Source organism: Vicia villosa, linkage group LG1 (genome assembly GCF_029867415.1).
Source record: "Vicia villosa cultivar HV-30 ecotype Madison, WI linkage group LG1, Vvil1.0, whole genome shotgun sequence".
Lineage (NCBI taxonomy): Eukaryota > Viridiplantae > Streptophyta > Magnoliopsida > Fabales > Fabaceae > Vicia > Vicia villosa.
In genome coordinates this window covers 24171052-24198947 of record NC_081180.1, presented here as the reverse complement: position 1 = coordinate 24198947, position 27896 = coordinate 24171052, and the positions used below count along the sequence as shown (strand labels likewise).

General features: G+C 28.6%; 1 protein-coding gene across 1 annotated transcript; it reads left to right on the top strand.

Annotated features, from left to right (window-relative positions):
• Positions 1 to 24710: 24710 nt before the first annotated feature.
• On the top strand, positions 24711 to 26821 carry LOC131602920 (uncharacterized). Its single transcript, XM_058875147.1, has 2 exons — positions 24711 to 26328; positions 26438 to 26821. The coding sequence occupies exon 1, from the start codon at positions 24892 to 24894 to the stop codon at positions 26305 to 26307; it is 1416 nt and encodes a 471-aa protein (XP_058731130.1). The 5' UTR covers positions 24711 to 24891; the 3' UTR covers positions 26308 to 26328; positions 26438 to 26821.
• Positions 26822 to 27896: the final 1075 nt, after the last annotated feature.

Sequence of the window (27896 nt, the reverse complement as noted above, 5' to 3'; positions counted from 1 at the left end):
TGACCTTTTTTGTGTGTGATTCAAGTCAGTTATAAATCTTGATTCGAGTCAATTTGGACAGAGCCAAATTGAAAAATGTGAAAATTAATGTTATTTGGGTCAAGTATAAGGTGTGATTCAAATCAAATGAGATAGAGACTGACTAGATCTGTCTGATTCGAATCAAGTGCAACATGTGATTCGAGTCACAGAGCATCCTGACTCAAATCAATTTAAAATTATGATTTGATTCACAGATGTTGAAAAACTTTTGTTTGCCTCTGTTCTTTTTTTATTCTAGTCAGGATATGTACATGATTCGAGTCATGCACATAAAATCTCAATTTTTTATGATTTTCAAAATACTTTGAGATTTTCCTTTCCATCTAAATTGAACCAACATCACGTAATTGTTCCACAAACTTAACCTATTGACTTACAGCATCATGATCAAACTCAAATACAGACAATTGAATTATGCATGCTAAAAATGAATCAATTTAAAACTTAATTCAAAGATGTGCAATCATGGATGAGACTCAATAAAAAAACATAAACAAAACGAAAACGATAAGACAAGCAACAAGATTTTATGGGGGTTCTCCTCCTGAAAGTATTAGGGACATGCAGCTTAAATGACAAATCATCAATTTTGTACCCATAATCAACATCTTTGATTTTTTTTTTCAAATTTAAAAATTGAGATTTAAGGTTTTGATGTTTTAACCTATAGAACAAATTTCACATGTAAATCAAAACGAATATGAGTAAACAAATTTGGCATGTAAATCAAAACCAATATAAGTAAACAAATTTGGCATGTGAATTAAAAGTTTAAAACGAATATGAGTAAACAAATTTGGCATGTGAAACAAAACGAATATGGATAAACAAATTTGTCATGTGAATCATAATGAATTTGGATAAACAAATTTGGTAGGTCACTCAAACGAATTTGGGTAAATAAATTTAACATGTGAATCAAAACGAATATGAGTAATCAACAATTTTAAATTTAGTAATTATTTAATTGACATAACAAATTATATGAAATGTTCGAGAATTAACCAATTAATCTGATAATAGTAAAAAATAGCATGCATTCAATAATTAACCAATTGACACATTTTATTTCACATGTTAAAAAAGTTATACACCAACGCATATATTTTTTTTATCAAAATAAAGGCGGTTTAGATTGTTTAAAAATAAAGTAGAGAGATTTATTTTGTGAGTTGACTAAATACAATGAAAACAAAAGTATAAAATTTAATCAATATAATATTGGATATATTATTTTTCATTGAAAAAGCTAATTAGTTAAATATTTTTATTTCTGATTAGTGTCCATATGTCTGTTTGTTCCCTTTCTTAGTAAGCATAAATTTGAAAATATAAACAAAATATAAACAGTATTTTTTGTGTATTTAATTATTATTTATAAAATGATAAAAAATAATGCAATGAGATGAATATCTAACTAGATTTAATAAAAGAGTGGCTTTTAAGATGGGGTTCAATTATGTACCTCACCTATGTACATTTAATTAAACCTTTAGCTTAAATAAGTCTATGAAATATCTTAATTCAGTAGTGTATTGAATAATTCTCTTCATTTTATATTTAAAATTATCTCTCTCCACTAACAAACTTATCCTCTATCATCTATAAAAAAAAAAAAAAAAATCAACTATAACCTCCATGAAAAAGACTACAAATTCTGCGCAACAAAAAATCCAATAAAAAAATGAATTGAATTTTTATACTTTAGCGAGTAAATCATATTTTGATTGATTGATATGTGGAGGATCTTGTGGGAAGAATGAAAAAGAATTTGAGAGTAAGAAAATATCATATTTGATGCAATGAATAATAAAGCCACGAAAGAAATGAACAGTTTTTAATAACATCAGAGTGTAGTGTGCGTGTGTGATCTAGTGATGAAATGTTTGGGTTATGAGAATGTGTTCCTTTCAAGAGCTCAGATTCGAAACTCACTAGTTACAAATTGCTTATCAATATATAATTTTTTTAATTTCATTGGTGAGAGACTTTTAGCATGTAATCGGAACTAAAAAAATAATTTAATCCGAACAAAAATAAACTATATCAATTGAGTCTTTTAGCATGTAATTAGGAATCAATTACATACTACTGAAAAATATTAACCTTTTACATGGATCTCAATATCTTGAGAGATTAATATTTTCAGATATATACCAAGTTAAAAGAAACATATCACGTGTCCTTTTTTTTAACAGTGTCTTTTTTGCTAATAGAAATATAAGAAATATGTAATTTACTGAATAATAATTTCAATGCCACATGAAAAATCAGTAAATTTTATTCAGAAAATGTACTATAAAATACGTATAAAGAAAGTACAGAAAAGAACTAATCGATATCTCCAAAGTTGATATGTCCTCTAGCTAAAATCTACCTCGCAACTAGTGATCGATATCATGCCATGCTGGCTAATTAACTCCACCAATCACCATGCATGCTCACAAACATAGGCAAATGAATTGAATAGTTCTTTTGTTGTATTTTTTAGGCAAAGTTTTAATATCATTGTCTCCCCAAGGTACTAATGGTCCCTATTCTTTCGTTTTATGCATGCATGGCCACACTTAATTTAAAGAATAGACAAAATGTGGTCACTACTTTCACCATATTTAAGACAACTAAGAATATAAAAAATTGATAATGATTAAACTAATACGTACCAATGCTTGTTTTGGACGTGTACTAAGCATTTGCCTCAAAACATTAATGTGATATGAGGCATGGGGTGTTCCCTTAATATGTTCTTTTGCACTTGTTTATTGTACTCAATCACTATAGAACAATAGTATACATAGCTTTCTTTGGTATAGCATATAATATTGATATCTTTTATAGTACATTAATGTTTAGTTTATATTAAAGGAAAGAAAAAATTACCACGTTTTTTCTCCTCTGGTAGACAAGTTTGTGTGACCGGTCTAATCAATGAACATGTAGGAGTAATGTGGAACTATGAAGACCAAACATGAGTGTGAAGATTTATTACTGATGTTTTGTCCTTAATTAAAATGGTGGTCACCATCTTAAACTTTCATCCAATAGTTTAAAAACTGGCTCAACTATCGATCTAACAAAGTTAAGGAGTCAAAGGATCCGGGATCAATAGACATGGTAGCAAAATGGAGCAACTTTTAACTTTTTTTTTTTTAATCAAAAGGAAAAATATTAATTCAAAAGTACAAGAAATATACTTTAATTACTACTTGATCAATAAGTCATATGGTCCATCTTGCACTATCGTGACGTTGTTCACTTTGACGTTAAAGGCTCTGTCTCTCCTTGTTGATGGGTGTGGTGTACTCTACTAGAAAATTTGTCAAGACCGATGTGATGTCTTTAGGAATATATATAGTGGACGTTGTATTCCCACAATTCGACTGCCTAAGATATCATTTTTCCAGCCAGGTCTGGCAGCTTCTTAAGGACTTGGCATGTAAGATAGTTTATTTTTACCAATATCTGATGTCCTTGAAGGTAAGGTCTAAGCTTTTTTGCGGTTACCACTATCGTCAATGTGAGCCTTTCTATCTTCTGATAACAAGACTTAGCGCCCCTCAAAACTTTTCTCATGAAATAGACAAGTCGCTCTACTTTATTTGTTTTCTAGACAAGTACTGAGCTTAAAGCCTCATCACTAACAGACAAGTAGAGATATAATGGTGAACCAACTATCGGGCGTGTTAGAATTGGTGATGACACTTAGAACGCCTTCAACTTCGAGAACGTTTGTTCGCATTTGTCCGTCCATTCAAACTTCTCATTTTTCTTCAACGTGGTGAAGAAGTGGAAAGCCTTATCACCTGCATAGAAAAGAAAATGAAAGAGGGCGGCTAAATGCTCGGTTAGCTACTAAACCTCATTGACATTGGAGGGGAACCTCATGTTTATGCTGGCATGGCATTTTCCTGGGTTTGCCTCTATTCCGTTTTGGTGAGCATGAAACCCAAGAATTTTACTGCTTGTAGGCCAAATGAACACTTACATGGATTCAGGCGCATGTTGTAACTCTTGATTGATCCAAGGATATCTACTAAGTCTTCCACGTCGCTTCCCCTTCTAATATCTTTACGATCATGTCATCAATGTAAACCTCCAGGTTATGTCCTATTTTCTTGAATAACATTGTGTCCACGAGCATCTGATAGGTGGCGTCAGTGTTATTGAGCCCAAAAGACATGACATTGTAGTAATATTTACCATGGTTGGACATGAATGTCGTCTTGGATGTATCTAAGGGATCCATTTTAATATGTTTGTACTCTGAATAGGTATCCATGAAACTCAGTGTTTTGTAACCCGAAGATTCATCAATTAGGTGATTTATGTTAGGTGGAGGATACAAATATTTGGGACATGCACCATTGAGTTCAGCGAAATCAACACACATATGCAACATGTTTGATGCCTTTCTCACCAAAACCATATTAGCCAACCACGAAGGGTATTTGATCTCTGTTATGAAACTGACGTTTGTCGGCTTTTGAACTTCCTCGTCAAAGGTTGTTCTCTTTTATTTGTCAACCTTGTGTTTTCTCTAAGATACTAGCTTAACTGAGGATCCTATGGCGAGGAAATGATACAACACTATGGTATATATGCCAGGCACATCCGAGGATGCCCATGAGAACAGGTCAATGTTCTACTTGAGTAGAGTGCTGAAATCTTCCTCTTTAGATTCGGACAACGAGGTGCCAAACTTTAGTGACTTGACGATGTAAGGGCCTAATCTAGACCTGGTAAGCCTTTCACTTTGTTCCCTCATTTTTAGGTCTTACCTTATTGTATCGGTGTCATCCACTTCTAGAGAAGGATGTAAGATAGGGTCAATGGTTCCTTCTTTGCTTCCTAGCTACTTAGGTAACACTCTTGGGCAATCCCCTGATCTCCTCTGGCTGTACCCACGCGCCTATTAGGTAGTGGATATTTTTGGCTTAAGTGGATGGTGGACAGAACCTCCCCAAGTAGGTTAAATGAAGACCTCCATAGGATGATGTTGTAGAGGGTGTGGCGTCTACTATGAGATACTTTACCTTTATGATTGTTGACCTGCACCTGTTCTCCCAAAAGGCCGATCAAGGACCCCTGGAAAGATCCAATGTTACAGAGATCCATCTGGAGCCCTTGGAAGGTGCTCTAGAATAGGATTTCTGCAAAGCTGCCAAGTTCAATTAACACATGTTTCACATCCCAGTTGGTATGCAGAATCATGATTACCATGGGATTATTGTTGTGGGGTAGTACATTGATCATGTCTTCTCTTGAAAAGGTAGCTCTAGGCTCCTAATCCATACCAGAGACGTTGAGAGCTTTTGTAGCTGTGACGTTTGTTGATAACACTTGTCATGCATATCTTCTCCGAGAGGAGTAAAATTCTCCTCCTCTAGTGAAACCTCCTATAATGCTAGGTGTCTTTTTGGATCTTTTACCGAACATCCTCATGAGAAGATAATGAAAGAAACTATGAGTAAATGATTTGTGTGTGGCTCATAATAGTTTTATCGAAGCCCCACGGTGGGCGCCAATTGTACTTGCTAAAAGTATAAATGCTTGACAATCACTATTGGATAAGAATAGTCAAAGGCTTTAGGGTTGATAAGTAATTGTATCTTTGTATTTTATGTTGTTGTTAAGTTGGGTCCTTTAGTATGAATGATGATACTGATATATTTATAGCCTCATAGGTCCAGGCCGAGTCTCCCTAGAATAGAACCACCACCACATTAATGGGTGGTTGATTCCCTCAAATCCAGAAGGTGTAATTAAGTCTCACGATTTCCTATGCGACATTTGTTGACTCGGTAAACACTCTTCACACAATTGAGCATTATGAACAGAGAAACTGGAAGTTCGAATGTCATATTCAAAAAAAGGGCGTTCAATCCTGAATGTGGACTCTCGAACCCATGAAAGAGCAGCTTGCGAAAGACAATTGACTAAGCGTATGTCGCTCGCCCCGCCTCCTAGATATCTTCCATTTATACCACTACAGATTAATTAATTAAAATTTAGTAAAACGAGTTGAATAAAACTAAAACTATCAAAATATAAATATAGTTTATTTATAATTTTTAATAACAAATAAATGCAATTTTTTTTTGTTGGACCCACTCTAAAAATATATAAATATGACATCAAACCTATTTAAGAGGTGTTATTATTTCATCCAATCTATTGAATTATTGAATTATAAATTCAATAATTTGTGCAGCTTAAAAACTTACAGTCTAGCTTTTGTAATGCATGAGTTAAAATAATTATAGCAAATTTTATATCGCAATTTTGCTTTTTATTGCTTTTTATGTATAAATATTCAATAATGAGATTTTATTTTTTATGACAAATTAGTAATGATTAAACAAAATGTTACACTTTTAAAAAATGCTTTAACAATTTTAATGATAATTTATATTTAGAGTTTTTTCAAAATTGTCAAATGAATTTTGAAATCGATAGACTTGTACATTATTAAAGGAAACAAAATAAAGAATTTAAATATGATGTGTGAGATTTTGGTAGGATCATCCATTGGCACAGTGAGCTTATAGGGAAGCATGTGGAACTTGAATTGAAAGGGAAAGGTCCATCCAGTGGTAAATGAAGAAGCAATGCAACATTAAATATGAAAAAGAAAAATCCACACATGAGGGACCGTACCGTACCTATGTCTACTGTGCTTCCTTAAAACCAATTAAACTACAAATATGTTTGAATTTTAATTTCTTTGAAAAAATTTACTTTTGTTTCATTTATTCAATTATTCTTTTTTGATTGCTTTTAATTTATAATATACCTCTAGTGTCTGATAGCAGGCTTATTTGTGTGATAGAAAATAAATGGCTTTTGGAGCTTAACTCCTCTTTCATCTCTATTTTCTTTTATATATATATATATATATATATATATATATATATATATATATATATATATATATATATATATATATATATATATATATATATATCCCCTATATGGAAACGTATCAAATGAGAATTTTGGTTATTATGAGAACTGAAAACTTTTAATAATAACCATACGACTTAAATTTAATGACTCAAATTTTAAGATACAATAATTAATAGATAGATTATGCCTTAAATACATATCTCATAAATGCATATCTGACCATTGATTTTAAATCGTATGGTTGTTATTAAAAGTTCTCAGTTTTCATAATAACCAAAGTTCTCATTTGATATGTCTCATATATATATATATATATATATATATATATATATATATATATATATATATATATATATATATATATATATATATATATATATATATATGGACGACTTAAGTGAGAATTATTATGAGAAATTAGAACAATGAATCACGACCATTTAATTTTGATTTGTTGATTTTAATGGACTGAATTGGTTTCTCTTTCTATGATTCTTAATATTTATTTTAAATCAACATAGAAAGAGAAACCAATCCGGTTCATTAAAATCAACAAATCGGAATTTAATGGACGTGATTCATTGTTCTCGTTTCTCATAATAACCAAGTGTTTTCACTTGAGTCGTCTCCTATATATATATATATATATATATATATTTATATATATATATATATATATATATATATATATATATATATATATATATATATATATATATATATATAATCAAATGACACTAAGGTGTTAAAGTTTAATTTCACACAAAATCTCAACGGTTAAAATAACTGATCCAACGGTCATATTAAATAAAATTATAAATATATATATATATATATATATATATATATATATATATATATATATATATATATATATATATAGCCTATTTTTCGCCTAAAAAATAGACTATTTATATGACCGTTTGATCAATTCTTTTAACGGTTGAGATTTGGTGTCAAATTAAACTTTGACACTTTGGTGTCATTTGATCTTATCTCATTCAAAGTTTAATTTGACATCAAATCTCAACTGTTAAAATAACTGATCCAACGGTCATATTAAATTATATATATATATATATATATATATATATATATATATATATATATATATATATATATATATATATATATATATATATATATATATAGGAACGTATCAAATGAGAACTTTGGTTATTATGAGAACTGAGAACTTTTAATAACAATCATAAGATTTAAAATCAATGGTCAGATATGCATTTATGTTATATGTATTTAAGCCATAATCTATCTATTAATTATTGTAGCTTAAAATTTGAGTGAAATCTGAGGCATTGAATTTAAATCGTATGGTTATTATTAAAAGTTCTCAGTTCTCATAATAACCAAAGTTCTCATTCGTTACGTCTCATATATATATATATATATATATATATATATATATATATATATATATATATATATATATATATATATAGGGGACGACCCAAGTGAGAACACTTGGTTATTATGAGAAATGAGAACAGTGAATCACGACCATTAAATTTTGATTTTGTTGATTTTAATGGACTGGATTGGTTTCTCTTTCTATGTTTTAATTAAATTAAATATTAAGGATCATAGAAAGAGAAACCAATCATGTCCATTAAAATCAACAAAATCAAAATTTAATGGTCGTGATTCATTGTTCTCATTTCTCATAATAACCAACTGTTCTCACTTGAGTCGTCCCCTATATATATATATATATATATATATATATATATATATATATATATATATATATATATATATATATATATATATATATATATATATATATATATATATATATATATATATATATATATATATATATATATATATATATATATATATATATATATATATATATAGGAGGGTTATATTGACTCCAAGAGTAAGTGTTCAACACTTACTCCAAATCATAACCATTGATTATCATTAATCCAACGGTTTTAATTAAAGTTTTATATAAAAAAATATTTCCAAAAATAATTATATTAAATGATCAATTAAAACCGTTAGATTAATGAAAATCAATGGTTATGATTTGGAGTAAGTATTGAACACTTACTCTTGGAGTCAATATAACCCTCCTTATATATATATATATATATATATATATATATATATATATATATATATATATATATATATATATATATATTGCAAATGCCATTTTCATATTTGTAATAAAGGCTTCTTGAAAATTTTCTAGATCTTCTTCTCCTGTATAGACTACATAATAAGGCCCATAGTATTTAGTAACTCCTACTCTTTTACTTTGGTGAAATTATGTTTCTACCTCGTTGTTGTCTTCGGTGCTTCTTATCAAAAGAATGTAATTTCATTCAATACCCTCACTATTTCTCTATTTGAAATGCAATTTTCTTCATCAAAATCAACATTATTTGAATCTAAGATCTCTTTAGCATTTATTTCACAACACATATATGCCTTACTATTTGCTACATACCATGAATACACATTCATAGGCTCTACAAGCAAGCTTAACTCGTTTCATATCTGGAATTTTGACTTAAGCAAAACAACCCCAAGTTCTAAAGTAAGACAAGTTTGGTTGTATTTTCTTCAATATCTCATAAGGATATATCTTTATTTATAGACTTGAGAACTATACTCAGGACATATCAAACTGCCAATAAAATCTCCCCCACAAGCGAAAAGCAACACCAGAATTCAACATAATAGCAACAACTAGTCCAACAAAAGTTCTATTCATTCTTTCTGTTTTACCATTCATTTAGAGTTTGATTGGCAATGAGAAGAAATTAAAAAGAGGGAAATAGGTGAAAGAGTGTTAAATTAGAAGAGAGAAATAAAGTTGATTTGATATATTGATTGGTATAAGAAAAATGTATATAAAATAGAGAAATAAAGTTGATTTGATATATTGATTGGTATATATTGATTGGTATATATTGATAGGTGTTGATTATTTTTAAAAGTACCAAATTGCCCTTAATTAAAAAAATTTAATAAAAAATTCACTTATTAAATAACTAAATTCAATTCTAGTAATTTAATGGAATTACATTAATTTAAATTAATTAACATTATTATTATATTATAATTAAATTAGTTCTTAAATTAACCAAAAAATAATTTTTTTTATAAATATAATAGAAAATAGGAGAAATAATATTGTAAGAACAAAAATAAGGGTGAAAATGAAACAACAATAATTATCGACTCCTCACTCATCTTTCTTAGCTAATTTGAAGAGAAGAAAAAAGGTGTGGGACCCACAATTTTTAAGTCTTTCTTGTCTACTTCACTGCATTCCAAACAAGAGAAATGTGTCATCTCTCCTCTCTTTCTCTCTTCTCTCTTTCTCTCTTCCTTACTTCTCTCAAAACAAAAAAAGGGTTAAGGAGAATATGGTGCAGTAGTTTCATGAATAATTTAATGTTGTTTATAAAATTAATTAAATAAACTAGAATCATACACAGTTTCCCAATCATTATGAAACTACTTAATTCATTACTAAATTAATTTTCAATTTCATTCATAAATATCTTAAACATTGAAATTTCACCAAAAATCATTGTTCGTCTAAACACATACCTTCAGTGATGACCTCATAAGCAATTTTTTGAAGTTTATAACATTTAGCCTCCATGGACCTTTCATCTATACCATCTGATAGTTTAGGCAGCAGCTAACGACATACTTCTTTGCTTCAACTTCTTTGGTGTCATATATATTTTTCAAAGCCTCTCAAATCTATTTTGCAGTATTGCTGCTACTGAATTAATCATACAGATCATCTGCGAGTCTATTCAAAATATGATTTTGTAAAGATAATCATTCTTTCCATAGAGAGTTTTCTTTCCTGAGCTATAAATTGTTCGCTTTAATCACTATTAATTGTTCCATGTAAATCCATATATTTTTTATTGTTAGTTTGTTCAATTAATCCAAAAGGAACAATAATAATGTCATCAGTCAGAACATTGGAAATCTTTGTTCAAGGTTAAGAATTTTTTGTTCTTTTGTTGCTAACGTTTGAAGTGACTTCCCTTAAACTTGAACAGTTTGTTAGAGACAACCCCCGCAGAAGTACCAATAATTTCATTGGTAGCCATAGTGGTTTGTAACTTTTTAAAGTTGTTGTTTTACGATTTTGAAAAAAATATACCGAAGAAATTATTTGGTCGGGTTGCGGACTAGGTCACTCTCTTTAAGACGTTTCGCGACACTACTCAAAATTGTGGAAAGAAATCACTTAACCATGACACCCTCAAGATAAAACAACTCGATTTTGTACTGTATAATTACTAGTTGCACGGTAGATAATAAGTCAATAAATACATCCTTTGATGGTACAAAGACCGTTCCAATAAGGTATAAATACCACGTACTCATAGTTTCTAGTATAAAGATCTTTTGTAATAATTTCTCAAACGAGGAGAAATTCTAATAATTCTCCAAAGAGAATTCAATAATGGTCATTTGACCACACAAAATGATTTTTCAAACAAAGAGAAATTAAAATAATTCACCAAACTAAATCCAAAAATAATACTTTATCATTTCTAAACTCAAATGATAAGAAATTATAATTATTATTCTCTAAAGAGAATTCAAGAAAATACTCGAAAAATTCAACGAATAGAAACAAAGAGAGAGAAGTTGGCGTTTTGACAATTCGAAAGACCCAGAGTTTTGAGATTAAGAAAATAAAAATTCAATAGAATTTTTTTTTTATGTGTTTTAGATGAAACAAGTGATTTTCTTATATAATGAAGTAATTTAGTCAAAATATCTAATTTAAGTAATGTGGGACTAAGGAATATTTTTAACTAAGACACAAACACACTTATTTGTCTATTAATGTAGAACTTAAGAAACTTTTTTAAATTCATTCTCTCTTGGAACATTGACATGTTCCAATAGTATTTAAGTGTGTAGTGTAGGAATATTTGTAAATATTATTTTAATATTTCAATAATTATTATATGGACACACACACACACACACACACACACACATATATATAGGGGGGCGACTCAAGTGAGAACACTTGGCTATAATGAGAAATGAGAACAATCAGTTATAGCCCTTAGATTCTATTCAATGAAATATGTGGTATAGATTATATCTTACTTAAAATAAACATGCAATTAAAAATTACACACAATCATTTTTCTCAAATCTCAAAATTAATTAGAGAATCTCTTATGAATAAAATTAAATATTTCTTTCTTAAATAATTTTAGTTTTAAATTATAAAAAATTATTTAGAATTAAAATTTCATAATTTTTATATTAAAATATTTTTCAATAATGATTTTTATGAAAATATTTTCACTATAATTTCAAAAAATAATAATTTTAAAAAATTCATAGAAAACAGATAAATATATTAAAATTTAATTTTAATGAATATTTATTTTAAATAAATTAAATTTTGTTCTGTGCCGAAGATATGTGATACTAAAAAATTCGTAGTTTTTTAAAAAATTTATAACAAACATATATATATATATATATATATATATATATATATATATATCATAAAAATAGTGATATTGTTAAAATAATTTTATAACAAAATCTGATATAACTATCTCTATAATATTCATATTTACAAATTACAAAATTTAAAATGCAGTACTATTAAAAATAAATAACACTATCAAAACTAGCATATATTAAAGAGTTCTTATTTTAATTTGTAAAATACAATTTTCATAGCATTACAAATATTTGGTTAGAAAAAAAAATATACGTGAATTGATTTTTTTTTGATGATTATATAAATTGAAATTAAACCGAGATTGCAATTTAAATTTAAAATAAATAATTTAAATTGATACTTATTAAAATTTGAATAAGATATTTTAATCTTTTTTTTCTATGCTTTTTCTCTTAAGATTTTTAAAAAATATTAAAATTTCAAATTATAGTAAATAAATTTTTATAAACTCATTATTGAGAATTTTATTTTGAAATTATGTAATTTTACTTTATTAAAAATTTTTATATAATAATATTTAACAAATACTAAATATAAATATCTTATAGAAAGAAATATTAAATTTTATTCATAAGAGATTATTTAATTAATTGAGATTTGAGAAAAATGATTGTGTGTATCATTTAGTGATTTAGTCGCATGTTTATTTTAAGTAAGATATAATCTATACCACAAATTTCATTTAATAAAATCTGAGGGCTATAACTGATTGTTCTCATTTCTCATTATAACCAAGTGTTCTCACTTGAGTCGCCCCCTATATATATATATATATATATATATATATATATATATATATATATATATATATATATATATATATATATATATATATATATTAGCTATTTAATTTAATTAAGTGCATGAAAAAATTGTTGAAGGTAGAGAAAAACACAAGAAAGAGAAGTTTGAATTGAGTTTTCTAAAAACTGTTTCTTCAAGAAAACTATTCACAACAATCAATGATATAGATAAGAGGGAGAAGAATAAGAACACGTTCGGTTATACAAGTTCACCTTAGAAAAGTTTAATCTTGTCCACCCGCCAATGTGATTTCACCTTAAAAAAGGACTTAATCTACTAATCTTGAAAGATTACAAACAACCTCTAAGAGTCTAGAAAGACACTTTATCCCTTTCAAGTATACAGACTAACAACCTAGTCACTTGAGGAATACAAATTTCAACAGTCTTACAACTAAATTTGTTTACAAGATAATGCTTCTAACAAAGCAGATTGAAACAAAAACTTTACGAATAAATGATGACACAATCTAATGAGCAACAACTCTTGTGTTCTAGATATTCTTAGAAAATAGATTTCTCACAATGGAGTGTTTAGAACAATTTCTCTAATATTTTTATTTCTCTTTTCTTTGAAGTTTGTTTACTGAGTTTGAAAAATATAGCTTGAGTAGCTTTAGTAGTTGAATAGTTTCTTCTCAAATTATCTCTCTTTCTTCAAATGAGAGTGTTTCATATATATATAGTCCCTTAGAGAAGACCGTTAGGTAAGGACAAGATGTTGCTTTCCTTGCAACTTAATGAAATGGCTCAAAAAGATTGTGAGGGACAAAGAGCACACCAAAGCCGGATTCGTACAATATGTCCTTACAGTAGTGGAAAAGATGATGTACTGATGTACCATATTGCTTATAGTACTAGTTTTATGATCATTCTTCTTTGAGATGTGCTTCTGTTTTGAAGTAGAGAAAGAATGGAAGATATCAGATAGCGTAGACGTCCGAAGAGAGTTGATTCTTCAGAGACAAAATAAAATCTTCATAGTTGAAGCAACAACTTATCTGAAAGACGCATCTTGATTTCTAAGCTGGAAGCAAAAGCTTATCTAAGCCTTGAAATCTTGACTTCTGATCAGGAGAGTAGCTTAGCTTTAGAAACATTTGCAAATCCTTTATCTGATGAGTCATACAACATTTTTCAAAACTGCTTATGTCACTTAAGAAATGGATGAATAGTTCTTCTAATGTGTGTAAACGCTGATTCAAATGATCTTCTGGAGAACAATCCTTAATCAATCAAAATAGTGAATCTCCACACTCAAGAAACTAATAGAGTACAAAATTGTTACATAAGAAATATATGTATTTTTATCATCAAAACTTAAAGATTGAATGCAGAACAAAATATTGTTCTAACAATCCCCCCATTTTTTATGATGACAAAACCATGTATTTTGATGAACAATTTTACAAGGTAATACCATAAAAACAAATCAGAGTTAGATAGAGAATACTCCCCCTGAGATGTACAAGCTCCCCTTAAGTCAGATACGGGATAACAGAGCCAACATTCACTTAATCAGAGTGTCAGATATGAGATCATATGGATCTTTTAAGTATCAGAGCGTGTGAAATCTTGCATATTAGAATGCGTTATTTCACATTGTTACTCAGAACTTTAGTGAGTCAAATCAGATCATGATTAAGTAGTTTCAGAACATTCCTGGTTATATATTATCGAGCATGGATTGATAGATATTATCTCATTAGATAATTTGAGCATCAGAGTCTCTGCATAAGCTTTTACTTATCAGATATTCCGAACAACTGAGTTGCTTTAGATAATACTTCTCAAATTTTCTAAGATATTTTTGACTGATCAACAGAAGTTTTCTTATCTTTATAAGGATATAATTCATTTATTAGAATTAGCAAATTCCTGAATCTTGAATTTAAATCTCATTTCTTAATTGAAAATGTAAGCTGTGAGATTTCTTAATATAAGCAGTGAGATTTCGTAGAGATATAGATTTTAATCAAAATCATCATTATATTCTCCCCCTTTCTATCATAATCAAAAAATTTAAGAAAAGATTAATTGATTAAAATGAAGATTAAGCGCAAAATTATAAGGACAATGAGAGAAAACAAAGAGATTTCATTAATCATAAAAGGGAAAGAGTACACAAACACCAGAACAAAATAAATAAAAACAGACATGAACAGTCCCTAAGGATTAAAAAACGAAGGAAAAAAACTGCTACTAATCCATCATAACAATTCAAATTTTTCACTAGAGTTATGTAGTTAATCCAATCTTCATCATCACCAAAGTCATAATGAAACTTAAAAGGATTTTTCTTAAAGGATTTCATCTTTGAAACAAATTTTTTTTCCAATTTTTGAAGTACTAGTGGTTGTTCCAGTTTTGAACATAATTTTCACGGGATCAGTATATTCAACATCTTAGGCTTCAAAAGGAAATTCCTTTTTACCCGTAGAGATTGTGGTGGAAGAACTTGGATAAGAGCACTACTTGGAAGAACTAGGATGAACAATAATATTTTCTACACTTATTTTCTTGTTACTAGCAAACGTTTCGTAAGCCATTGAAAAGGAATAGGAGAGTTGAGGAGTTAAAGGAATAAAAACTGATGAAGGATGAAGAAAGAAAGAGACAACGAAGACACTTATATAGGAGGATAGAAATCATAACTGACAAGAGAAATGATCTTGTTACGTAACAAATCACCCTTGGAAAGCTCATAGTAGTTAAGACAAATTTTGAAACGGAAAAGAATAAAAAGGACCATCGTTTCCAAGATAATTATCAGACAAATGAATGCAAAAAGACAAAAGAAACATGAAAGTGAAAGGTCGTGCTTAACCAAATTTATTATCAATTAACTCTTTGTCTCAACAATTCCATACATAAACATTATAGGGTAGGAAAATAAAAATTTCAACTATTCTAAAAAAAAACTTTACCACTACTCGAGGTTAAGTTCAAATAAATTGTTTATGATATATATGACATAAATCAAATCATATTCATTCATTTGAAAACCCGTAAATTAATGTTCTCAGAGTCAAAAATACTAAAAGGTTTCTAACTTGAGATATTTCTGATTCAGACATCTTATAACTTGTAGAAGTATCTTTGACAGAAAAACATGTTTGCATAAGATTAAAATTCTATTTATCTCAAGAGCATATAACATAAATAATCAAGATTCATTGTGGACAAAACTCCATTTTTTAGGTACTTCAGAATTAATAGAAATCTATCTTCAGCTAACGGTTTTGTAAAGATATCAGCCCATTGATGGTATGTATCTATAAATTTTAAGATAAGGTCTCCTTTTTGAACATGATCTCTAATGAAATGATGCTTGATTTCTATATGTTATCTCTTGAGTGTAAAATAGGATTCTTACTTAAGCATATAGCAGCAGTATTATCACAAAAGATAGGAATGTTACTCTCATATATCTGAAAGTCTTCAAGTTGATTCTTCATCTAGAGTATCTGAGTATTGCACAATGATGCTGATATATATTTTGTTTCAGCAGTAGATAATGTAATAGTTGATTGTTTTGCTTGACCATGAGATGAGATTTTCACCCAGAAACTAATAGTTTCCAGAAGTACTTTTACGTTTAATTCTATCTCCTGCATAGTCTGCATCACAAAAACCTGATAGCATGTATTATGATGTTTCATTATACATTAAGCTAAGGTCAATAGTTTCTTTCAGATACCTTAGGATTCTCTTAACAATTGTTAAGTGAGTTTCCCTTGGATGCGATTGAAAACGAGCATGTAGACATACACTAAATAAGATATCTGGACGAGAAGCAGTCAGATACAGAAGAGATCCTATCATACCACGATAGAGCTTATGACAAATATTTGCGCTTACTTCTTCCTTTTCAAGAATGCATGTAGGATGCATAAAAGTCTTTGTTGGCTTACTATCTGTCATATCAAATTTCTTCAAGAGTTCTTTTGCATACTTGCTTTGATGAATGTATGTAACTTCTGAAGTCTGCTTGATTTTCATACCAAGAAAATGGTTTAATTATTGCATTAAGCTCCTTTCAAATTCAACATGCATTAGCTCAGACCATACCACATATATCAGAATCTTCCACACGGAGCGTACAGGTTGTAGGAACTAGAAAGGGGCGCTTTTGCCCAGAACCTAGAACGCTCTTCATCTTAGATACTATTACAGTTAGAATTATTTGTAATTTATCTATTAAACATTATGATAATGTACCTCTGAATAATTATTAAGTGACTTATAAGAGGCGTGACGAATGTTCAACTTGAGAGACTTGATAACAATTATTGCTTAAGGGCTTGATGGAAGTCCCACCCAAGCAGGTAAAATGCCTCACCTGAGGGACTTATAGTTCCATCATTTGTGCTATATACAATTTCATTTGGGATAATTAGATTCTCCAGGCTAATTAAACTCTTGTTTGAGGGAATTAGTGTCTCCTCGGGAGAGACAAAACTTAAGGATCTCGCCTAAGAGGCGCGATAGATGTTCAACCTTAGGACTTGATAACAATACATAATGTTATCTAATCTTCTGCTTACCTATCTGTGACCATTAATGGTTCTCATCATGGGTATTTCAAGTGTTATAGGGGAGTAAGACAACGTGAACTTTTGTCAAGTCTTCTTTTCTGTTTGGCAAAGCAAATCTTAAGCAGGAGTTTATCAATGTCTGGGACTAGATATATTTGAGTTCCTTCCCATATTTTGTATGCTGGTGACATTTTCATTTTCTGCAAAGGAACTAAGGCTAATATTGTAAACTAGACTCACTTATTCTCTAAGTATTCTCAAGCCTTTGGTCAAGTTTTTAGCACCGCTAAGTCCACTTTTGTATCATGGATCCATGTTTAGAAGGGCTAACCTCATCCTCAGATAAACTGGTTTTTCAAAAGGTAGCTTACCCTTTCTTTATCTTGGTGTTACTGTCTTCAAAGGTAAGGCCAAATCCATTCAACTTCAATTTATTGCTTATACAATTTTGGCTAAGCTGTCTTCTTAGAAAGTATCCTTATTGTGAATGGCCATTGGGGTTCTACTTTCTAATTCTTTTATTCATAGCATGATTAATCATTCCATTTTTGTTTATGCTTGTTCTATCTCTCTCCTCAAAACTATATACAAATCTTGTGAAAACTTCATATGGAGTGGAAATGTAACTAAAAGAAAGCTTATTATAGCTGCTTGGAAGAAGGTTTGTAAGCCTAAATCTCATGGTGATCGTGGCGTTAGATCTTTGATTTGTCTCGATGAGCCTTACGATGTAAAATTAGGATGGTATTTAATGAATAGTATGAAACCTTAGGCATTGCTATTGAAGCATCAAGATTCTTCTGTCAAAAACATGTTGGTTGTTGGGGGATGGTTCATTTATCAAATTTGGAGAGATTCTTGGTATGAAGACCCTTTAATTAAATCAATTAGCATGGCTTTCCTTGAATCCATTTCCATTGTTATCAACTCTTCTATTGCTGATTTTATTCATCATAACTAGTGGAATTTTGACAAACTAATTTGGCATTATTCTGCTTATGGTGCTCTTTAAGTTAAGGAGGCATACTTGTTCAAATCACATTCATCTCAACCCCTTGACTGGAAAAAAGCTATTCGAAATGTGAGTATGCAAAACCCCTTGACTGGAAAAAAGCTATTCGAAATGTGAGTATGCAAAAGCTTAAAAAGTCTGTTGATCCGTGTAAGTTAGTGAATATGCAAAAGCTTTAAAATTATGTTTCTAACAAGTGTCAAACCCATGCACCATTGCAATCACACAATACACACCACCCACTAGACCAAACTTTCCTTTTATTTATAACATTGCAACAATAATATATATCAGATATATGCTTTAGTATTTAATAAATTATTTAATATTTCATTTCATAATAATTATTTTATATTATATTTAAATTTTAATTTTATTAATATTATGAAATAATAACAATTTTTTAATATTTGAACTATTTAATATTTCTACAATTAATATTTCAACCTTTTAGTTTATTAAATATTTAGCCTATTAAATATTTCAACTATTTAATATTTTAATATCAATATTTTCTAATTTATTTAATATTTAAACTATTAATATTTAATGAATTATTTAATATTTTAACTAATTAATATTTTAACTATTTAATATTTTAACTCTTAAAGTTATAATTATCTTAATGTTTTAATTTATTTAATATTTTTTAACAATATTTTAACTAATTTTTTAATATTTTTTAACAATATTTTTTAACAATATTTTAACTCTTAAAGTTTTAATTATCTTAAAGTTATAACTATTAATATAATTATCAATATTTTTTAATTTATTTAATATTTTAACTCTTAATGTTTTAATTATTAATATTTTTACTATTTAATATTTCAACTATTAAAGTTATAATTATCTAGTTCATTAAATAATTATTTTAATAAATATTTCAGTTATTTATTAAATAATTTATTAAATAGTTTAATTTTATCAAATCACTAAATAGTATAATTAATGTGTAATTGAAATGTTTTAATGTAATATATTTAATGACGGTTAAAGTCTTAAATAGTTGATATACTTAATAAATTAAATAGTTTAGTTTATTTTAACTATTTAGTTTATTAAATAATTAATTATTTAAATATTTTAACTTTTAATATTTTAATTATTTAATTTATTAAACAATTAATTTTTAAATATTTCAACTATTTAATATATAAACTATTAAATCTATCTATTTCAAATATTTATAGTTGAAATATCCAATCACACTTTAATAATATATTTAAATATTTTAAGAATTTCTTGTACAAAAAACTCAACACAATAAATAAAATATTTATGTAATATGTACATTTTAAGTACTGCACCCATTTCAAGTATTTCAAATATTATAAATATTACAATAAATAATAATATGTTTGTGTAATATATATATATATATATATATATATATATATATATATATATATATATATATATATATATATATATATATATATATATATATATATATATATATATATATATGAGGAGGGATATATTTACTTCAAGAGTAAGTATTGAAGACTTACTCCAAATCTTAAACATTGATTATCGTTAATCTAAGAGTTTTAATTAATTTTTTATGTAGAAAAATATTTCCAAAAATAATTAGATTAAATGATCAGTTAAAACCGTTAGATTAATGAAAATTAATGGTTAAGATTTGGAGTAAGTCTTCTACACCTACTCTTGGAGTATATATATATATATATATATATATATATATATATATATATATATATATATATATATATATATATATATATATATATATATATATATATATATATATATATATATATATATATATATATATATATATATTGCAATTGTTAAATACAAAATTGAAGTGACTTAGTGGAGATGAGGGGTGGCAAAATAGGCGGTGGTTCGTCTGGCCGACCTGTGTACCCGCTAAATAATGGCGGGTTGGATTGAAATTTTGGGCCCGCCGTCCACCAAACTCCGTTCAGTCAAAATCTGTCGTCCGTCTAAGTTCACCCCGTCAAAGTCCGTCGTCCGCTAAAGACAAACTCACTTATTCGTTAAGCTCGTCTTGCCTTAAGCCCGTCTTTTTTTAGTTAATTCTAGTAATTCAAATATTTTATAGTTTTATTTTATACATTTATTTGAAAATATATGCAATATTTTTTTAGGTAAAATTTGTTTAAAAGATGCTCTAGAAATTTTATTTCAAAAATAAGTAAAAAGTTTAATTGAAAAGTAAAAAAAAAGACTATTAATCTATTAAAGAAATAAAAGAAAAATAAATACAAAAATAGACGGATAGGCCCACCGCCGGCTAACCCGCCACCTCGGTGGGACTAGAGCTGTCAAAATGGGCTAGCCATATGGGCCGGGCCGCCAGACCCAATAAATCATAGGGCTTGGGCCTTAAAATTAGAGCCCATATTTTTCAAGGCCTTTTTAGCCCAGCCCTGAAAAGCCCGCTACCCATTAGGGCTAACCCATATGGGACGTGGGTAGCCCATCAGGCCCGCATAATTATAAATTTTAAAAAAGTATATTAATATTTATATTATCTTACTCTAAAATAGCATATTGATTTTTCTCACTTTACTAAATTTTATCTCTATTTTATTCAATCTTTCTCTTTTAAATATAATACATTAATATAATCAACATTTTTTTCATCGTATTATATTAGTTTTTCTCTTGTAATAAATATTCAAGTATTATTAGCTCAAATGATAGTAGAATAAGGTGTGGAATTGGTCTTTGTGAATGTATACAGCTGGACCCTATGGGTCGCTTGGTTTGTAATTGTGTTTGATTATAATAATAATCGTTTCTTAAAAAAAAATATTCAAGTATTATTTTATACAATTTAGACATATATGGTATTTAGAAACACATTATAGTATTTATAATAGATAATATAGTACTTAAAAATGTATTATGTTTAAAATAACATAATTTTTAATTTTATTTATAATAAATATTATGGAGTTTTTATTTTAAATTTTAAATAAAAAAGCCCATTTAGGGCCGGGTAGCCCGAAGCCCATCTAGGCCAGACTCGGGTAGTAAATCTCGAGCCCATATTATATAGGGCCTTTTTGGCCCAACCCTGAAAAGCCCAGGGCACGCTAGGGCCGGCTCGTATAAGACCGGGTAGCCCATATTGACAGCTCTAGGTGGGACAGACATGAATTTTATGCTCATTTTACTTGGCAAACTTGCCCGCCTCACTTTCTTTTTTGTCGGACTTAAAACAGGAAGGACACGGGACGGGACAAATGATCCGTTTTGTCACCCTTATATTATATTACGTTTTAAAAAATTACCGTTTGAAAAAACATATATTTTATTTTCATTATTATGTTTTTTTTTTTTTATAATCTATACTAATAAATAATTTTATGATTTCACGATTAATATTTTGTTGTAAACAGAATTTATTTTAAAAATCAACATTAAAAAAATATACATTTTAAAAATTTGAGTTGGAATCATAGCACTTAGTGTTCCTTAAAATGTGTTATTTTTTTCCTCATCAACTTATAAAATGACAAGGAGTGTTAGGAATTAGGATGACCTGGTGATATATGGAAAATGATTGGCTTGATATATTTGGGTGACTTTAATTATTTTTCATGAAATAAAAAGTGAAATAAAGAAAAGAAAAGTAAAAGAATGAGAGACAGTAATTTCTAATAAGAGATGTCATACGGTGACTTTGGCACTAAAGTCCCCAAAACCCAACTCGTGATATATCATGATAAATTTGTGAACCCTCTTTTAAAAATCTCTAAATTGATAGCCTTTTAAAAACAAATCTGAGTTTGATCATTTTATTAAACTCATCAAGATTGAACTAGTAGATTTTTAGTAGATAAGATGATATTGTTCTTCTCATACATACTAACCTATAGAGAGAAAAGGCTTAAGAAACAAGTTAAACAATAAAAACAGTAAATCAAACACAAGAACCAAGTCAAGTCGGTAGGTGCATTTATTAAAAATTAAGGTATTGGAATTACAAATGGAAATTCGCAGGTCTCTCCCCCCTGAGAAGGAATCTGGTGGACAGAGAGAAGGTTTTGTTCTTCATAACGAAGAAAAATAGGTCTCTGCAAAATCAGGACTCAGTGGCTTTGAATTTGATAGATTGGATTAAGATTCTGGTGTTGGACCTAGGACACACCCTCCGTTGCACTGAGTCACTGCTTGAATTGAATATGTATAAAAAAATGAAGTACTGTAAATGTAATGTAATTGATGAGGGTTTTGGTTCGCTTGTCTCTTTCGATGGTTTTTAATACATTACTAAGTCAGGCCTCCCCGTGCTCCTGGAAAGTCTCCCACACCCACTTCCCTGTTCCACTACCCTACACATCTCTATCACTTTCTCCATCTTTTTTAATGCTGCTTGTACTAATTACATAACTTAACATTTATTCAGAATTGCATATAAATAATTATATTTTTAATAATTATTTATATTTTATATATATATATATATATATATATATATATATATATATATATATATATATATATATATATATATATATATATATATATATTAACTGATGTTCTTGTGTGAATTTAGATCAAACATATGTTCTTGTGTACAATTAATTAGGTAGGATGAAACATTGCATAAGAAAATATGTTGATGATGAATTAGTATTTTTTAAATGATACCGAGATTCCTTTTATATAATAAAAATGAGGTGAAATTTTATTTACCAATCTCAAAAATTAGATAAGGTAATCTCTGGTGCAAAATACTCTAAAAAATAATAAATAATTATAATATTTAATAAATAATTAAAAATATTAAAATTAAATGATATCATATAATTAGTTGAAGATACACTAACTAACTTTTTATATTAGCTAACACTTTTCTCCTAAAAAATTATATAAAAGACATACAGACAATTGGGTCACTATTTCTTTAAATTGTAAAATTAATCATCTTAAAAATTATATCTATTAATCTAGAAGATGCAACATTATTATTTATGAGCTTTTGTACTCAATAAAAGATCACGCTCTCTAGTAAATAGAAATGAAAATAACAATGACAAATGATAAAAAAAAATATGTTGATTGTTTAACCAAAATTTTACATGTTTAATCATTTTACTATAAATGACTTTGAGGCAGAGTAAAACCTCTAAGTTTTAATTAATGAAAAAAAACTCACTTAAATTTACACATGCATGAATTGTACACACAAACATATGTTAATCTAAATATCGATCTCCCATTTTGTGAGTCAATAAATTTATCAAAAATCTTTTATAATACTATTTCTTTTTAAAAGATAAAATTAATATTTAACTATAATTTTTTATGTATATAATTTATCTGATACATATAATTAGTTCATTTTTAAAATTCAAAAAGATTTATTCCCCTCACTTTTATTACTAAAAATAGATATCTATTTCTTTCAATTTATATTTTCTTCAATAAATTTTTTTTATTAGACAATTTGTATCATCAATTTAAAGTTAAATATTTGGATACTCATTAGTTTTGATTTGATATAGATAATTTAATAAAATTTAATTAAAATTTTAATATTATTTTTAAAAAATAATATTAAAAAGTGATTAAACATTGAATAATATTGTACAATTGAATGATAAATATTTAACACAACCAAATTTAAAGAAGTGTTTACCCAATTTAAAATATGAAAATTAATTTGTAATTATTAAAGATTGAAACTCTTATTAAATTTAAATAAATTATTTATTAATCAATTAAAATTATAATTAACTTTTAAGTTCTCATACCAAGAACAAAAAAAAATCATATTTAATGCTATGCTATCTGAGCATCAAAACATAATTATAAGCATAAAATATATTTATCTCTATATTTTTATTTGTACTATTACGCATTATTTTTTATATTTTCGCTTTCCATCCTTTCAATCTTTCCTCAATTACACCATCTGACCATATGTTCCCTCCCCAACTTGTTTGCTTCTAAACCCATCAAATCTGCGCCTCTTTGTCTCTCTCACTACCTTTTCACTCTCAATAACCAAATCCCATTCTACATTACATACACACCAAACCAAACTCACTCAAAACCCAAACTAAACTACACTGCATGATTCACATCCACATGGAATCTCTCAAGTTAGGAGTTGGTAATGGAAAAGTTAACATCGTTGCTGAAGATGACTCCATTGATGGAATGCAATGCATTGATCATCCTTACAGAAACAACCCTGGTGGGATCTGTGCTTTCTGTCTTCAAGAGAAGCTTGGTAAACTTGTTTCTTCGTCTTTTCCTCTTCCTATTCACGCCTCTTCGTCTTCCTCTTCTTCTCCTTCTTTCAGATCCAATGTTGCTCCTTCTTCTTCTTCCACTTCCACTACTCGTCATTGTGCTTCTTCTTCCTCCTCCGTTATTCACACCATTTCTACAACAGCAGCAACTGCTGTCGCTGTAGCTTCGTCTTCTTCTCTATCTCTCACTGTTTGTCCAACAAAAAATGAGAGTACTAGTAAACAGTTTCAACATGAATACTATAGAAAAACTCGTATCCCTTTTCTTTTAGCCAAGAAAAAGAAGAAGAAAAACACTGTTGTTTCTGCTTCTGGTTCTGGTTCGGGTTCAGGATCTGTTACATCTAATAATATTATTCTGAAACGTAGCAAATCAACTGCTACGCCAAGAAGAGGTAGTAGCAACTCTTTGGTTGATGCAGATGATGAATATTTTAGTCCTAGAAAAAGAAATGGGTTTTGGTCATTTCTATATCTTTCTTCAAAATCTTCAAAGAATCTGAGTTCAAAGAGTTTTAAAGATGGAAACAACAATGCTACTGCCACTACCACTGCAGCAAAACTCAAGGAAAAATGTTGTTCAGGTTCTTCTTTAGGAAGAAAGAACGACATTGTTATTGTTGAAGAAGAAGAAAACAGTCCTAACAGAAACAACACAGGTTCTTCTATTGAGCGGAAAGTTTCAAGATCTAGATCTGTTGGCTGTGGAAGCAGAAGCTTCTCTGGTGATTTCTTCGAGAGAATCTCGACTGGGTTTGGAGACTGTACTCTCAGAAGAGTTGAATCACAACGTGAAGGTAAATCAAAGGTGGTTTCTGGTTCAACTGGTATCACTTCTGTGAACCCTAATGAAAACCACCATCACCACCATTGCATGAAAGAGAGAGTACTTCGACGTTGTGGAGGTATATTCAGTGGATTCATGATGACTTCATCTTCTTCTTCCAACTCATCTAACTCATCTTATTGGGTTTCTTCAAATTCTGCTGATGATACTGTGAATAGTACTGTGAATGGTGGTGGAAAACAAGGTTCTGTGTCGATTTCTCAGAATAATAACCGCGGTGGAAAGAGTTGGAGTTGGGCTTTTGCTAGTCCAATGAGAGCTTTTGGTAGCAAAAGTTCTTCTAAAGAGAGTCATCATAGTAAAAGAGATATCATTAGAGATGCTAATGATAAGATTAATGCTACTCCAAATTTATCTGCTATGCCATCTTTACTTGCTGCTAGGTGATGATCACAGAAGAAAATAAAGGTTTAATATTTTCTTTATACACGTTAATTAGTGTGAAGTTAATTAATTATTATTAGTACTTGCTTATTGTTAATATTGAGGTTTATGTGTTAATGGTTATGATTATCAGATACAGAAGGTAAGTGAGAAGAAGGTAAATGCGAAGACATGAATGGCATAATGGTACTTTTTACTTTGAGATGAGGGAAGGAAAGGGATGAAGAAAATCTCGATGCATTCTGAGTAATCACGTGGCTTGTCTTAATTACTATGACATTGGTTATAGTATTTTTTTTGTAGCTACCTTATTGTAATGCGAAAGAGATGTAATATTGGAGTTTTTAATGTTCACTATTCACATGCATACACATGTATGAGTGGTGTAAGAGACAGAATGAGGAGAGTAGTACCTATATAGAAGAATCACTTTTGGTTATTTAATTATGTGTTTGTATGTATGTATGAATATGATTGAGTTTATATGCAATTTAATAAGATGTTGTTGGTTAGTTTATGAACTATATTTTTAAGCTCTAATGTGTTGTTAAATATAGGAATGTGGTGGTCATGGTGGTGGTCCCTTCAATGAGTGTATATATAGTTTGGCATTTATTCATGGTTCTTGTTTGCACCTAATCGCAGTACTTGTAAGTGTTAATGCGATCTCTCTAGTCTCTTCCATTACATGTGCACAGCTTGAGAGAAGGGTCATCGTGTCTCATAAATTCATCACAGGAAAAAGAATTTGGTCAATCAAAGCATTTTAATTTAGTATGATGATATGACATTAAGTTTCTATATTGAAATTCACATGTAGACGTAAATACAATTATTATTATTTTTTGTTAAATACACTAATGAATTTAGAGAAGTATTTTTATTTTTTATTTTTTATTTTATGAGAATTCTAATGAAACTAATTTATATTGGTGGTACAATATTTTTTTTTCATTTTATAAATAGGATAAGATGAAATATATTGCATAAGGAATAAAATAACGAAATATGTGCAACAAATTTCACTGGAGAGTTAGAGCTACCCCAACCCCATATTTCACAAAATATATGATATAAAGGGAAATTTGGTCGGGTAAAAATGCTCCTTGCTCCTCACAAGAGCCAAAAGCAAGAGCATGAGGGGAAGATAGAAAATGAGAGTTTGGTGGAGAAAGCAACAAGGAAGTGAGAAATAAAATAAAAGCATACCATGTGGGCTGTCCATACTAGTAGTGTCCATGAAACACTTGAGATTATAAGATATATAATTTATATGTTTAATATTTTAAGGTCTTAAATAGAAATATGAATTTTAAATTTTTTTTTTTATGGAATTGGTTTAGTAGTGAAAGCTTAACACGGGAGAATGTACTCCTTAATAAAAATATTTTTTATTTGGGGTGGGTGGGGTAGCTCAATTGACACTTGTTAGTTGGGTTAAGAAAACTATTGGTCTATAATGTGTTACTCTCAAGGTTATTTTAATTTTAAACGGAACATTCACATATAATAAAATTGATTTCTTTATATTACTTGGCAAGATTAAATACGGAAATTAGAAGAAAAAAAATTATTGGTCTCTAATACTGTCT